Consider the following 14,205-nt stretch of genomic DNA (forward strand, 5'->3'; position numbering starts at 1 on the left):
GAAGGAATTCCTCCAGTGACCAAGCTTCAAGGCCCAGTCGAAATTCCCCAAACCTTTCCAAAAAAAACAAAGGGAAAAAAGAAGGAGAGACTTGGAAAACTTATTTTTTTAAAAACAAATCTGCATGCATCCACTCCGAATTCTCTGTATTAAGAGAGACACACACACACACACCCCGCAGAAAGAGGAACAGGGAAAGCAGCTGGCTTTTTGACCCAGGTAACAAGAGTGGGGAGAAGGTAAACCCCCCCCCCCCAAAAAAAAAAGAATGATGCATGACCCAAAACGTCCGGTTTCTTCTTTCCGGAGTTTTGCACAACTGCGGCGTGAGAGAGAAGCGTTCAAAAAAGCAAGCCCGATGACTCAGAGCAACTCAAGAGCGTGCAATTACTCAAATGAGGTGTGTTTTTTTTTTTTTTGGTCTCCCTTCCCTTTAAACACGGGAAGAAGTTTTGCCACCCGTGATGGAGGAGGAGGAGGAAGAGGTAGCCGAGGAACCAACCTCAAACTCCTGGCTTGCAAAGGAAGGGGTGTAACACAAGGCCTTGCTTGGCCCAGCCAGAGGCAAAAATAGGAAGGCAGAAGGGGGGAAAAACACACACACAAAAAACCAGCCCAAACTAGCAAAGAGAGAGACACACACACACACAGCCCCAAAAGGGCTGTGCTGGCAAGGTTTGTTATTCTCTCTACCCACATCCCGTCGCTGTCGTTGCAAAGTCAAAATACTGGCTTGCCAGCCCAAAGTCAAGATTATAGGGCAAAAAAAAAGGCTGTACGTTCAAAGCCAGGAACGGCAGAATGAAAGTCACAATAAAAAGGAGGTAGCTTTTCACCACAACACCTAAGGAGCAACATCCCAGAGTGGTGGGTATTATCCAGGAAATTAAGAGAGCCTTCTTTGGAAACTAGACCTGAATCAAAATCCGTGGCACCTTCCTAAACCCGGTTAAGGATTTCAGGCTGGGTTGCAGTCACCCAAGGCCTGCGCCCAAAATCGAACCTTAAACTATAAAGAGAGAGAGAAAAAGTAAAGTGGGCAAGCCACAGACAACAAAAGAGATCTATTTTTTGTCATTCCACACAGACACAAAAACTTGCAGATTTTGCTGGAGAAATTGGCCTAGCTAGCTCACTTAAAAATACCAAGAATTATAATCAGAGGCCTGGCCGGAGAGCTTTTTTATTTCAAAGAATCTGTATGGTTCTTTTGTTGAACAGGGGGGGAAAAAAAGACCAGCAATTTAATAGTCCAACGGGGGAAGAGAAGGCCAGACTATTTCCCTTCTTTTTTTCAACCCACCTCCCTCTCTATCCACCGTCGAATTAAATAGCGACAGCGCCGATCTATGCCACAAGGAATCTCACAGACACATATTTCACAGGTCCCTATTTCTTTTGTCTCCAAAAAGATATTTTAAAAAAATAATATAAAAGCCCAGTGTGATCTCTTAATATCACAAGCCACAAAGTGAACCAGAGGGGGGGGGGGAGATCGGTAGACGAGAGAGAGAGAAAGAAACGAGGGCCCAGTGGGGCGCGTCTGCCTCCCCCCCCCCACCGGCCTCGAATCTCGCCACCTTTTCAAAAATTTTAGATATAATGAGAATTTTTTGTCACCGAACAGCTGGAGTCCTAAGCCTTCTCCCCAACCAGCAGAAAAGGAACCATCCAATGCCATTTGTTATTTGGAGGGAGGGACATACATATGCAATAATTCTCCCCTGGATAAAAATAGCTTTGATTTCCAGAGCAATCACGAGCCACTTCCTATTTATTAAAAACATTTTTTTAAAACAAAAAGGTAGAGCTAGGCATGTTATCAAAGGACTGGTTTCTGTTGCCTTTTTTTGTGTTGTTGTTGTTGTATTTATTCCCCAAACAAAACACCGGGAGCGCACGGCCATAAAAAAAATATAACAATTTGACCCCGGCAAACCCCAATCTAAATAAGTTTGTTTTATCTCTCCCAACTAAAGGCTATTTGTAAACCCACCCACGCAGCCCCCCCACCTCTTTACATACCTAATTCCTTCACGATTAAATTCTCCAGGGAGAGGTTAACACATTCAATAAACATCTCCAAAGTGCATTTCTGGCCTACTCTTGTCAATTGCAAAGCTAGCTCCTCTTTCCCTCCCCAACACCTGATAAACAGGACGATTAACACAAACAATTTCTACAAACCAACATAATAATTCAGCAGCTTTCTGTCTGCCCCCACCGCCCCCCCCCCACCCCCAAATCCCAGGCCACGCACCACGGTAAAAATTATCTTATTAGGCCGAGAACAAAATAAGGGGGAAAAAATAAATAAATCCACCTTCTTTAGGAAGAAATCTCCAGCGAAGTGTTACATAAACACCACCACCACCAAAACAACAAAATAAAACAGCAGCAGGACGAAGGAAGAGTTTTTCCCGCATCGTTTTTTTTCAAGCCTGGTTTAAACCAGGGATACTTCCAAGCCCACTAACCAGGTTTGATTTCCAACAACAACACCCCCTCCTCTTTGATTCTGCTAGCATCAGAAGCTTCCCCCGAACAGCAGGCTCGAACTAGTAACAACAACATCAGACAAGGATCCTTTGATGGGAACTGTCAACAACCTGCACCCCCCCCCAAAAAAAAAACCCTGGTTATCCCCAACTAATCCTGGCCTGTAGCCATCCTTCCCCAATCAGGCTATATTCAAGCTAGGTGACGAGGGTGGAAGCTGCTGGAGGAAGTTGTGTATTATTTTATTATTATTATTGATTTTATTATTGTTATTAAATGGGTTGTTATACTATCCCCCACCCCCCAAAAAAATGGAAGAGGGGTTGGAAAAAACTGGTGAAAATAGACCAGCTTTCTTGCTTTTCTCCCTCCATCCCGGGTTGTTTAATCTAAGATAAATTCTCCACCACAAGAGGGGATACGGAGGACAATAAAATGCCCCCCCCCAGCCACACACACACACACACATCAGCCCCAAAGAGACCCGTGCAATAAGGAGAATTGTGATATATCTTCCCCTCCCCAGGATGGTTTCCATAGGGAGAAAACCAGTGTTAGGGGGTTGAGGGGAGGGGGGGGGAGGTGGCTAGGGAAGGTGAGGATAGGTGGGGTTCCATTATTTGCTCATTTGTGAGGAGGGGGGGGGGTTGACACCTCAGCAATTTCCAGGGAAATGGTGAGGGGGGGGAAGGAGGAATGGAGAAATATATATATATATATATATATATATATATATATATATATATATATATATATATATATATATATATATATTTAATGGTCTCTCTCTTTGCAGGCCAAGAAGGGGTGTTGTTGACACTGAGCAGGAGGGAAAATGTCTCCCCGGTTCGGGCTGGGGAGGGGGAAGATAGGCTTAAGCCCACCCACCCCCCCTTTCAAAGGGGGAAATAGGAAGGAGTCCCCAACATTGGGGGGTTTAATTTGGGGAGGGGGTTCTTCCAACCACAGGAGCTAAGGCTATGCCTCTTTTGAGGCCTGGTGGGTTTACCCCCGACATGGATACCCCTGAAGGAATTTGGGGAGGGGGTGGCCAATTTCTCTCTCGGTGTTTCTTTTAATGCCTCGGCTACCTTAACACCCACCCACCCCTTTAAAAAAAAGGCCCCCCCCCCAAAAGAGACTTCCCCCCCCCTCCAGCCCTCTTGCTAACTCTCCTTCCTTGCAAACCTGTGACAACTTGGCTCTCCCCCAACCCACCCACCCAATTCGGCAGCCCCCTCCCCTGCCAAAGGGGGCTGGTTCTCCCCCTTTTGGGGGGGAGAGGAGGCAAAGTTTGGGATATTGGGGAGGGGGGGGGAGAAAACATGGCCTGTTTCCTCCAGTTTGGATGGAGTAAAGGGGAGGGGGGGGGGTTCCTGTTTCCCCCCCCCAGGCTCTAGTTTTTTTTTGGGGGGGGGTCCCAGCACCTGGACCCTCCCCTCCCCAAAAAGGAGGTCTCCAGGAGCCCCCTCCCTTTCACTGCTTCTGCAAGGGGAGCCCCCCCCCTCCCTCAGACCTTCTCCGAGGAGGGGGCTCCCCAATTGTTACTTCGACCCCCCCCGTCCCACGCGAGAGGGGGGGGGCTCCTTTCGTTCTCCCCCACAAAACAGCCCCCCCTTTTCTCCAGGAAGGATACAGCTTGACCACGTCGGTGTCCATCCGCCTCTTGCCCGGGCTGGGGGAGGACATGGTGCCCCCCCGGCCGGCGGCCCCTCCCGGGCGGAGTCTCGAGCGAGGCCTGTCAGGACCCCTCGGCGCGCGGGGACTGTGTGGGGGGGGGGGGACGCTTCGTCGGGGAGGGGGCCCGCGGTGCGCCTGCGCGGAGGCCTCCCTCGCGGCCCCTCCTTTCGCGAGCCGGCTCTTCCTGCCCCGCGGCTGGCCCCCCCCCTCCCTCCGCTGCCGCCGCCGCCGCCGCCGCCGCTCGGCTTCTCCTTCTCCTTCCTCCGCCGCCGCTTCCTGCGCCCGCCCGCACCCCAATCGCCGCTTCTGCCGCTCGCTCGGCCGCTCGCTCGGCTCTGCCAAAGCCTCTCGCTGGGCTCCTGACGTCACCCACAGTGACCTCATCGCCCGGGGCTGGCCTCATTGGGCGGCGGGGGGAAAGCCACGCCCTCCTGGGGGCGGAGGCTTCCTCCTCCCCCCCCTCCTCGAGAGGCATGTCGGGAGAGGTAGTTTTCTCCGCTTGGTGCTCAAGGCTTCAGAGCTCTTTCCAGGCCTCTTCCCTGTCAAGGGAGGCGGGTTCAAATCCTTATGGTCCTCGACTTACAGCCAAACGTATTTGTGGCTAAGGGAGACGTTTGTTAAGAGGGGTTTGACCCGTTGGATGGCCTTTCTCGCCACGGCTGTTAAGTGAATTGCTGCAGTCGTGAAATGAGTAACACGGTCGTTAAGTGAATCTGGCTTCCCCGTTGTCAGAAGGTCTCCAAAGGGGATCCCGGGGCACTGCAACCGTCATATCTACAAAGTTTCCAAGCATTTCAGGTGGTCACAAAAGGGGAACATACGACACTGCAACCATCATAAAGATGAGTCAGTTGCCAAACGCCTGGATTTTGCTCACTCAGATGCGGCAACGGTCATAAGTGTGAAAAACGGCCATTAAGACCCTTTTTTCAGTGTCGTAATGACTTTGAACAGTCACTAAGTGATCTGTCGTAAGTTGAGGACTACCTGTATACCCCTCGCCCTCTTTCTTTTCAGGCGAGGCTTCTTAAATTCCTTTAAGTAACTTCCTGCTCCAACCACTGAACCCACTTGGTAAATTGACTACCAGCCATTTCCTCTGGGCATGTGCAGAGTGCCCAGCACCTGACGAGAGGGAGGCATGTGCAGAGTCCATCAAGATGGGCTCTGGGATTGTCCAGCCTTTGCAGCTTCATCATGTCTTTGAAAACTTCTTGATTTGATCTTTCGCAAGCTGGCAAGAGCGCCTCTGAGCATACAAAAAGAGCCAGCCTTTTTCCCCAGCCACGGAAAAACCTTCTTCCAATATGGGAATAAAAGAGCAGAGACTGGACTGCCATCTGTCAGAAACGGTGCAGGGTCTCCTGCTTGGGCGGTGGGGTTGGGCTAGATGACCTACAAGGTCCCTTCCGACTCTGTTAATCTATACATCTGTATACTCGGGGGGGGGGGAAATTAGCATGCTGAACAGATTAAATGATTCAATAATGGCCGTATTGGACAATCAGGCTCAGACCAGCTGGCTGATACCAAAAGGGGTTTTGCAGAACACCCGTTTCGGGGGGTTCACACAACCTTGAGGGAGCTGCATTTCCCGCAACTACAAAATGCAAAATCAGCGCAATCCCTTGCTTACCCCAACACCATTCCTATCAATTGCCCAGGGATTTTAGTACAAAGCAAAAAAAAACCCACCCCCCCAAAAAAACTATTTGGCATTTAGCAATAGTTAGACTTATATACTGCTTCCTAGGGCTTTCAGCCCTCTCTAAGCGGTTTACAGAGTCAGCATATCGCCCCCAACAACAATCCGGGTCCTCATTTTACCCACCTCGGAAGGATGGAAGGCTGAGTCAACCTTGAGCCTGGTGGGATTTGAACAGACGAACTGCTGAACTGCAGTCAGCTGAAGTAGCCTGCAGTGCTGCATTTAACCACTGCACCACCTTGGTTCAGTGGTTTGTGCTGACCCTCCAATGGGCACCGCTTGGCATTTTTTGGGGCAGGGGGAACGTGCCCATCTGGCACTGCAGGTCTTTTAGTCTTCAGTCCCCCCCAAAAAACATGGGGAAACCCAAGACCCTCTCCCCAAAATCTTGGCTTCCTTTCGTGGGGTTGGCCCTGTCAATCAGGCATATCAGCCATGCAGGGTTAAAAAAAATGTCAAGATGGCAGCAGCGCCAGCGTGACAGATGCTCCAGCTGGGTTTTATTTTTTTGTGATCGCAGCGTTCATTTGATCTCATCGTTGTGGCCGCCATCTTGACTTTTCTGACCATACCTTGCTGTTGTGACTCAGCAGACGTCTTCTGTGAGTCTTTTCGGGATGCAAGATTACCAATGCAGCTGGGGCTCATTAGTGGCGTGTTCTGGGGATAAAAGGACGGATGGTGCCACCCCCTGGTTGCAGGAGTCAACGTTCATTCGTGCGTTTCAAGATTCATTGATCATCGGTCGTGGTTTATTTGAGATACACTTGGAGAAGTGATTTGCTTTCTGTCACCCTGATTCAAGGAGACCCTTGGAGAAGTGCATTGTTTTGTAAGAGTTTTTGTTTGGTATTCTGTTATCTCTTCAGAGACTTTATGTTTATTTTTGGGCTCGCAGCCAGTCTGAGCCAAGGACTGATAAAGTGAGTTCCTTTTACGTTTGTCTGCCTGTTTTCTGTTAACGAGCGGAGAGGGGGGACAGAACACCTTGCTAGTTGAAAAGTTTGTGCCTTAATTCAATAAGTCAAACCAGCGTACACATTTCTGCGGCTAAACGAGGCGGTTGTTAAGTGTGTATTGGCCCATTTTACCTTCCTTGCCACAATGGTTAAGTGAATCAACTCCGCATTGGTGACAGGGAAGGGCATCCGGCCATTAAAACACGCTGCTCGCTCCATCCAGTTGCCGAGACTCCCCCACCCCTGCAAGGGATTAGAGGGTCGTTAAATGATGACGATGAGTGAAACGTTTGTTAAAGTGAGTTTTGCCCCGCTTTTACATTTTTCTTACCGCAGTTGTTAAGTGAATCGGTCTTCCCTGTTGTCAGAAAGTTGCAAAATGTGACCTCGGAAATAAATATGACCGTCATAAATATGAGTCGGTTGCCGGGCGCCTGAATTTTGATCGCGTGACCATGGGGATGCTGTGAAAAACAGCCATTGCTTTTTTCAGTGCCATTGTTAATTTTGGTCACTAAATGAACTGTTGCATGTCAAGGACTACCTGTATAGTATTGGAAGTCGTTGAAGTGGTCCACGATGAACAATCAATAGAATAGAAATAGGAATAGGAATAGGAATCGGAATAGAATAGAATAGAATAGAATAGAATACGAAATAGAAAAGAAAAAGAAAAAGAAATAGAATAAAACAAAATAGGAAAAGAAATAGAATAAAATAAAATAATAGAAATAGAATAGAATGCAGAATAGAATAGAAATAGAATAGAATAGAAATAGAAATAGGAATAGAATAGAAATAGAATAGAATAAAATAGAAATAGCAATAGAAATAGAATAAAATAAAATAATAGAAATAGAAATAGAATGGAATGCAGAATAGAATAGAAATAGAAATAATAGAAATAGAAATAGAATAGAATAGAAATAAAAATAGAAATAGAAATAGAATGGAATGCAGAATAGAATAGAAATAGAAATAGAAATAGAAATAGAAATAGAAATAGAAATAGAAATAGAAATAGAATAGAAATAGAAATAGAAATAGAATAGAATAGAATAGAATAGAAATAGAATAGAATGCAGAATAAAATAGAAATAAAATAGAATAGAAATAGAAATAGAAAAGAATTCTTTATTGGCCAAGTGTGATTGGACACACAAGGGATTTGTCTTTGGTGCAGATGCTCTCAGTGTACATAAAGAAAAATGAAATAGAATACATTCATCAAGAATCATAGGATCCAAAGCAGGAAATGAATACAGCATAAAAATTACATAATTTGGAAAGCAGGGGGGGGGGGGGGGAGAAAGGAAAAATTAAACGAAATTAAAATAATTCCTTGGGCACCTCTGCAGGCCCAAATCAAGAAATCTCCCAACAGGTGCGGGAAAGATCTGGCTAAAAACCTTTTTTTTTTTTAAAGGAATGGAGACCTCAAGGAAGGGCTGTATGAAGGCAACTTGGTTTAAATAAAGGGATGCCTTATTATTAAAGCCACCACAGCCAACAGCTGCCTGAGTCTTAAAACGCTTGCAAATGCCGGATGAACAAGGCTTACGAGTGCGCTGCTGGAGGGAGCAGCCCGGATGTAGGCTTAAGAGGAAAAATAAATACAGGTTTGTTATCTCACAGGGCCATAAGCTGAACATCTGCAATACTCCCTCGCAGGCTTTCTTCCCAGCGGGGCCTCCAACCAAGCTGCTTGCCGAAGTGATAATTGGAATCGGTCTTACAAAGAGCAAACTAGTCACAAACCGGAATGAACCTGGTTTGTGAATGGTCAGGTTGCGGAAGCCAGGATTCCTCTCTGATCGTGGTTAGCGGGATGAGAACGGTTACCATACAGTGGGAAACGGTCTGCAACGTGAATCGATTTGCAGCTATGTGCACGATACTCTAAACCAGAAAGTGGGGCCTATGGTGGCTTACCACGCATGTTGGTTTAATGTTGGCTTTCCAACAAGAGTCCACGGGTCGTTTGGACAGGAATGTCTGTATTGCACCCAGATATTGCTTTGTTAATGTTTGCAATCTTTACCCGTGTTTACTCATCTTGGTATATATCACATGCGAAGCCTCCTTTTGGTCTGTTCAACAAACCACGATTGGATGGCTTGTTCACACATGTTAAGCTGGGGGTTTCTAGCAGCAATGAAGACAACATGCAGGAAGACCCCCAACTTGCAATCACTCGTTTAGTGACCATTCAAAGTTACAACGGCGCTGAAAAAAAGTGACTTATGAAAAAGTTTTCGACACTCCCAGGGTTCCGTGGTCCGAATTTGGATGCTTTGCAACTGACTCATGTTTATGACGGTCTCAGTGTCCTGGGGTCATATAATCCCGCTTTATGACCTTCTGACAAGCGGAATCAAGGAGGGAGACCAAATTCACTTCACGACCGGGTTACTGATTTAACAACTGCAGTGATTCACTTAACAACAAGGAAGGTCGTAAAACGGGGCAAGATTCACTGAATAAGCTCCATTGCGGTCGTAATTCAAGGAATAGGATGGCCAGAGTCATCTGTGAGTGAGCTGGATTCAATTCAATTTATTTCGTAAATAAACACAGGTGGTCCTCAACTTACGACCACAAGTCAGCGCAGCAGTGAGAAATTTGTTCTGCCCCGTTTTAAGACTTTTCTCCCCACGTTTGTTACGTGAATCACCGCCGTTCTTAAATGAGTCACACGGTTGTTAAACCCCCATGGAGTTTGCTCTTCCGAAGGTCGTAAGAGGGGATCACTGCAAGCGTCATAAACGTGAGTCACTTAGCGAGCATCCGAATTTCGATGACGTGATAATGCAGGTCCTGAGAAGGGTGAAAAAATGAATTTTCGCAGGGCCATCGTAACTTCGAACGGACACAGAACGAACGTGTCGTAAGTCGAGGACTACCTGTGAAATGAACCAGCCTTTTCTTCTGCCTGGAGAGTTTATTCCGCTTGTCTCTGAAGGGAGCATAATTCAGGGACCGATCTGTTTCAGAGAATCATCTACCCATCATCCACTGCCCGGGACATCCTGCCATGGGGTCACGACCTGCCTCACCTGGCCACCCAGGTGCCGATGACACGCCAGGCCGACGGGTAGAGGGTGTGGTTGGATATTTGCCCAGAGCTGCAGCCCTGCCGGAAACGGGGAGGATGGAGGAACTGCAACCCGCAGAACCGGCTCCGCGGCCTCGGCCGGCGGCTCAATGCGCCAGCTGCTTTGTACCACACCAGGCCGTCCTCGGCTTACAACCGTTCGCTTAGTGACCGGAGTTAACAACAGCACTGGGAAAAGGGACTTTTTTTTCACACTTATGACCTCTGCAGCAGCTCCATAGTGGCACCGGGAGTCCTCGCTTTACGACAGTCCACTTAGTGAGCGTTCAAAGTCACAATGGCACTGGAAAAAAGGACTTATGGCCGTTTTTCACACCTACGACCTCTGCAGCAGCTCCATAGTGGTACAGGGAGTCCTCGCTTTACGGCAATTCACTTAGTGACCGTTCAAAGTTATGATGACATTGAAAAAGGGACATACGACCATTTTTCACACTTATGACCGCTGCAGCAGCTCCATAGTGATACAGGGAGTCCTCGCTTTACGACAATTCACTTAGTGACCGTTCAAAGTTATGACGACATTGAAAAAGGGACTTACGACCATTTTTTCACACTTATGACCTCTGCAGCAGCTCCATGATACAGGGAGTCCTCGCTTTATGACAAATTCACTTAGTGACCGTTCAAAGTTATGACGACATTGAAAAAGGGACTTACGGCCATTTTTCACACTTATGATCTCTGCAGCAGCTCCATGGTGATACAGGGAGTCCTCGATTTACGACAGTTCGTTGAGTGACAGTTCGAAGTTACAACAGCACTGTAAAAAGGGACGTAGGGCTGCTTTTCACACTGAGGACTGTTGCAGCATCCCCAGGGTGACAAGATTTACATTTGGATGTTTATGACAGGCGCAGCATCCGGAGGGTCAGGTGACCTCCTTTTGCGACCATCTGACAAGCAAAGGCAAGATTCACTTAACAACCATGTTACTCCTTTAACAGTTGCAGTGATTCACTGAAGAAACAGGGCAAGAAAAGTTGTACAATGGGGCCAAACTCACTTAACAACGGTCTCACTCAGCTACATGAACTCTGTGGCCATATTTTGAGGACTGCCTGTATGGTCAAAATTCAGACGATTATCAACCTGCTTCTATTTATGACGGACAGACAGTCCTCACTTTGCAACCAGGATGGAACTCAAACTTCCTATTGCTAAGTGAGGCGTTTCTTAAGTGAGTTTTGCTCCGTTTTTCGACCTCCTTTGTCACCGTTGTTAAGCGAATCGCTTCAGACGTTAAGCGAATCCGGAGCTCGCTTTACCTGAAGGCTGCAAAAGTTGATTGCATGACCCGCGGCACTGCAACCATCATAAATATGAATCCCTTGCCAAGCGTCTGAATTGTGATCCACGGGACCTGACGGTCACTAAATAAATTGTCATTTACTGGCTGGGGAATTGTGGGAATTGAAGTCCATCTTAAGGCTGACAAGTTTTAAAAGACCAGGCTGTAAGGCAGTGTTTCTCAACCTTTGCGACTTTAAGTCCTGTGGACTTCAACTCCCAGAATTCCCCAGACAGCATAGCTGTCTGGGGAATTCTGGGAGTTGAAGTCCACAGGACTTAAAGTCGCCAAAGTTGAGAAACACTGCTGTAAGTTAAGTGGCCCCATCCTATCCATTAAGAGCCGCAGTGGCGCAGTGGTTAGAGTGCAGCACTGCAGGATTCGTCTGTGGACTTCTGGCTGCCTGCAATTTGGCTGTTCGAATCTCACCGGCTCACGGTTGACTCAGCCTTCCATCAGAGGTGGGATTCAGCTGGTTCTGACCAGTTCTGGAAAACCGCTAGCAGAAATTTGGGGTAGTTTGGAGAACCGGCAAATACCACCTCTGGCTGGCCCCGCCCCCATCTATTCTCTGCCTCTCGAATCCCAGCTGATCGGGAGGGAATTGGGATTTTGCAGTATCCTTCCCCTGCCACGCCCACCAAATCATGCCACACCCATCAAGCCGGTAGTAAAAATATTTGAATCCCACCACTGTCTTCCATCCTTCCAAGGTGGGTAAAATGAGGACCCAGATTGTTGTGGGGGGCAATATGCTGACTCTGTAAACTGCTTAGCGAGGGCTGTAAAGCATTATGAAGAGGTAGATAAGTCTATGTGCTATTGCTTGGGAAGGAAGGAAGGAAGGAAGGAAGGAAGGAAGGAAGGAAGGAAGGAAGGAAGGAAGGAAGGAAAAGATGGATGGAAAAAAGGCAGGAAGGAAAAGTTGGATGGATGGAAGGAAAGAAAAGAAGGAAAAGATGGAAGGAAGGAATGGATGATTGAAAGGAAGGATGGATGGATGGATAGATGGATGGATGGGTGGAAGGAAAAGATGGATGGATGGATGGATGGATGGATGGATGGAAGGAAGGAAGGAAGGAAGGAAGGAAGGAAGGAAGGAAGGAAGGAAGGAAGGAAGGAAGGATGGAAGGACGGACCCTGGTGGCACAATGGTTAGAATACAGCATTGCAGGCTAATTCTGCCAACTGCCAGCAGTTCGATCCTGATCTGTTAACTTAGCCTTCCATCTTTCCAAGGTGGTAAAACGAGGACCCATATTGTTGGGGGCAAGAGGCGGACTCTGTAAACTGCTTAGAGAGGGCTGTGAAGCTCTGTGAAGCGGTATATAAGTCTAAGTGCTATAGCTAATTGGGAAGGAAGGAAGGAAGGAAGGAAGGACGGACGGACGGACTCTGGTTGCATAATGGTTAGAATACAGCATTGCAGGCTAATTCTGCCAACTGCCAGCAGTTCGATCCTGACCTGTTAACTTAGCCTTCCATCCTTCCAAGGTGGGTAAAACGAGGACCCAGATTGTTGAGGGCAAGAGGCTGACTCTGTAAACCACTTAGAGAGGGCTGTAAAGCACCGGGAAGTGGCATATAAGTCTAAGTGCTATGCTATTAATGCTTGTTCCAGCTTTATAATGCAGCCTAGCACTTTTTATTCACAGTCCATTAGAAAAAAAAATCTTAAAAAAAAAATCTTTTCTATACATTCTCCTTTTCACACCGCGTTGCTACAAAAGAGCTTTGATTTCATTTAAGCCTTCAAAATGCCCAACGATTGAATTCTTTCAGCGTTTCCTGATTATAGTACTTGAATACCAGGAAAAAAAGAGAGATTTGAATAGAACCAGTTTATAAACCTGAAGTGGAAATTTAGGAGAAAGCATTCTTTTCTTCACAGAAATGTGGTTTCCCCCCCCCCTTTTACAGCAATGCAGGCATAATCCCATAATAACAACAGACTTGTCCATATGCACACAGGCACACAGCAGCCATCAATTAATTAAGATATTGTATGTTATTAATCAACTAAGGTTTAATTAATTGGATTTTTCTAAAGGGGTAAAAGTAAATGTTCCCCTCGCGCATATGTGCTAGTCGTTCCTGACTCTAGGGGGCTCATCTCCGTTTCAAAGCCGAAGAGCCAGCGCTGTCCGAAGACGTCTCCGTGGTCATGTGGCCGGCATGACTCAACGCCCCCAAAGGCGCACGGAACGCTGTTCCCTTCCCACCAAAGGTGGTTCCTATTTTTCTACTTGCATTTTTTACCTGCTTTCGAACTGCTGGGTTGGCAGAAGCTGAGACAAGTAGCGGGAGCTCACTCCGTTACGCAGCGCTAGGGATTCGAACCGATATTTTGCAATATCCTTCCCCTGCCACGCCCACCACGCCACGCCCACCGAACCGGAGGTTAAAAAAATGTGAATTTCACACCAGTGCCTGGAGTGCTCAGATGGAGAACAATCTCGGTGGCTGGTCATAATTGCGGCGTGAAAAGTTGAATGAAGCCAACTCATGGTGAGTTCCTCGCGAGGATAATCATCATACGTTATACTTATGATTGCAATAACACGATGTTGGGAGAACGGGGTAATTATGGCCATGAATAATACTATTAATTACGCCAACCCAGAAATTACAAGAGAGTTGTGTTCATCGGTGGTGGCACAAACATTGGACGGCTCCCCCTGTTACTCACAAATTTGATTCAAAGGCGTCTATGGAAGCCTTTTGGACCAGTATTTATCAACCTTGGCAACTTGAAGATGTCTGGACTTCAACTCCCAGAATTCCCCAGCCAGCATTCGCTGGCTGGGGAATTCTGGGAGTTGAAGTCCGGACATCTTCAAGTTGCCAAGGTTGAGAAACACTGCTTTGGACAAAAGTTTGCGAGATGGAAGAGGTGCTTTCTCATCGTTTGCAAGTCATGCAGTGGTTTAATCCACATTTTGTTGTTTTTATT

At 47.1% G+C, this 14,205-nt stretch overlaps 1 protein-coding gene across 1 annotated transcript in view; it reads right to left on the bottom strand.

Moving 5' to 3' along the window:
* The window catches only part of UBE2H (ubiquitin conjugating enzyme E2 H), a 57,537-nt gene extending 53,010 nt beyond the window's left edge, over nt 1-4,527 (bottom strand). The window contains exon 1 of the mRNA XM_032220942.1: nt 4,136-4,527. Coding sequence (XP_032076833.1) covers nt 4,136-4,188 — 53 coding nt within the window. The 5' untranslated portion in view covers nt 4,189-4,527. The remainder of the gene's footprint in view (nt 1-4,135) is intronic.
* Nucleotides 4,528-14,205: the final 9,678 nt, after the last annotated feature.

The sequence above is a fragment of the Thamnophis elegans genome, chromosome 7 (genome assembly GCF_009769535.1).
Source record: "Thamnophis elegans isolate rThaEle1 chromosome 7, rThaEle1.pri, whole genome shotgun sequence".
NCBI lineage: Eukaryota > Metazoa > Chordata > Lepidosauria > Squamata > Colubridae > Thamnophis > Thamnophis elegans.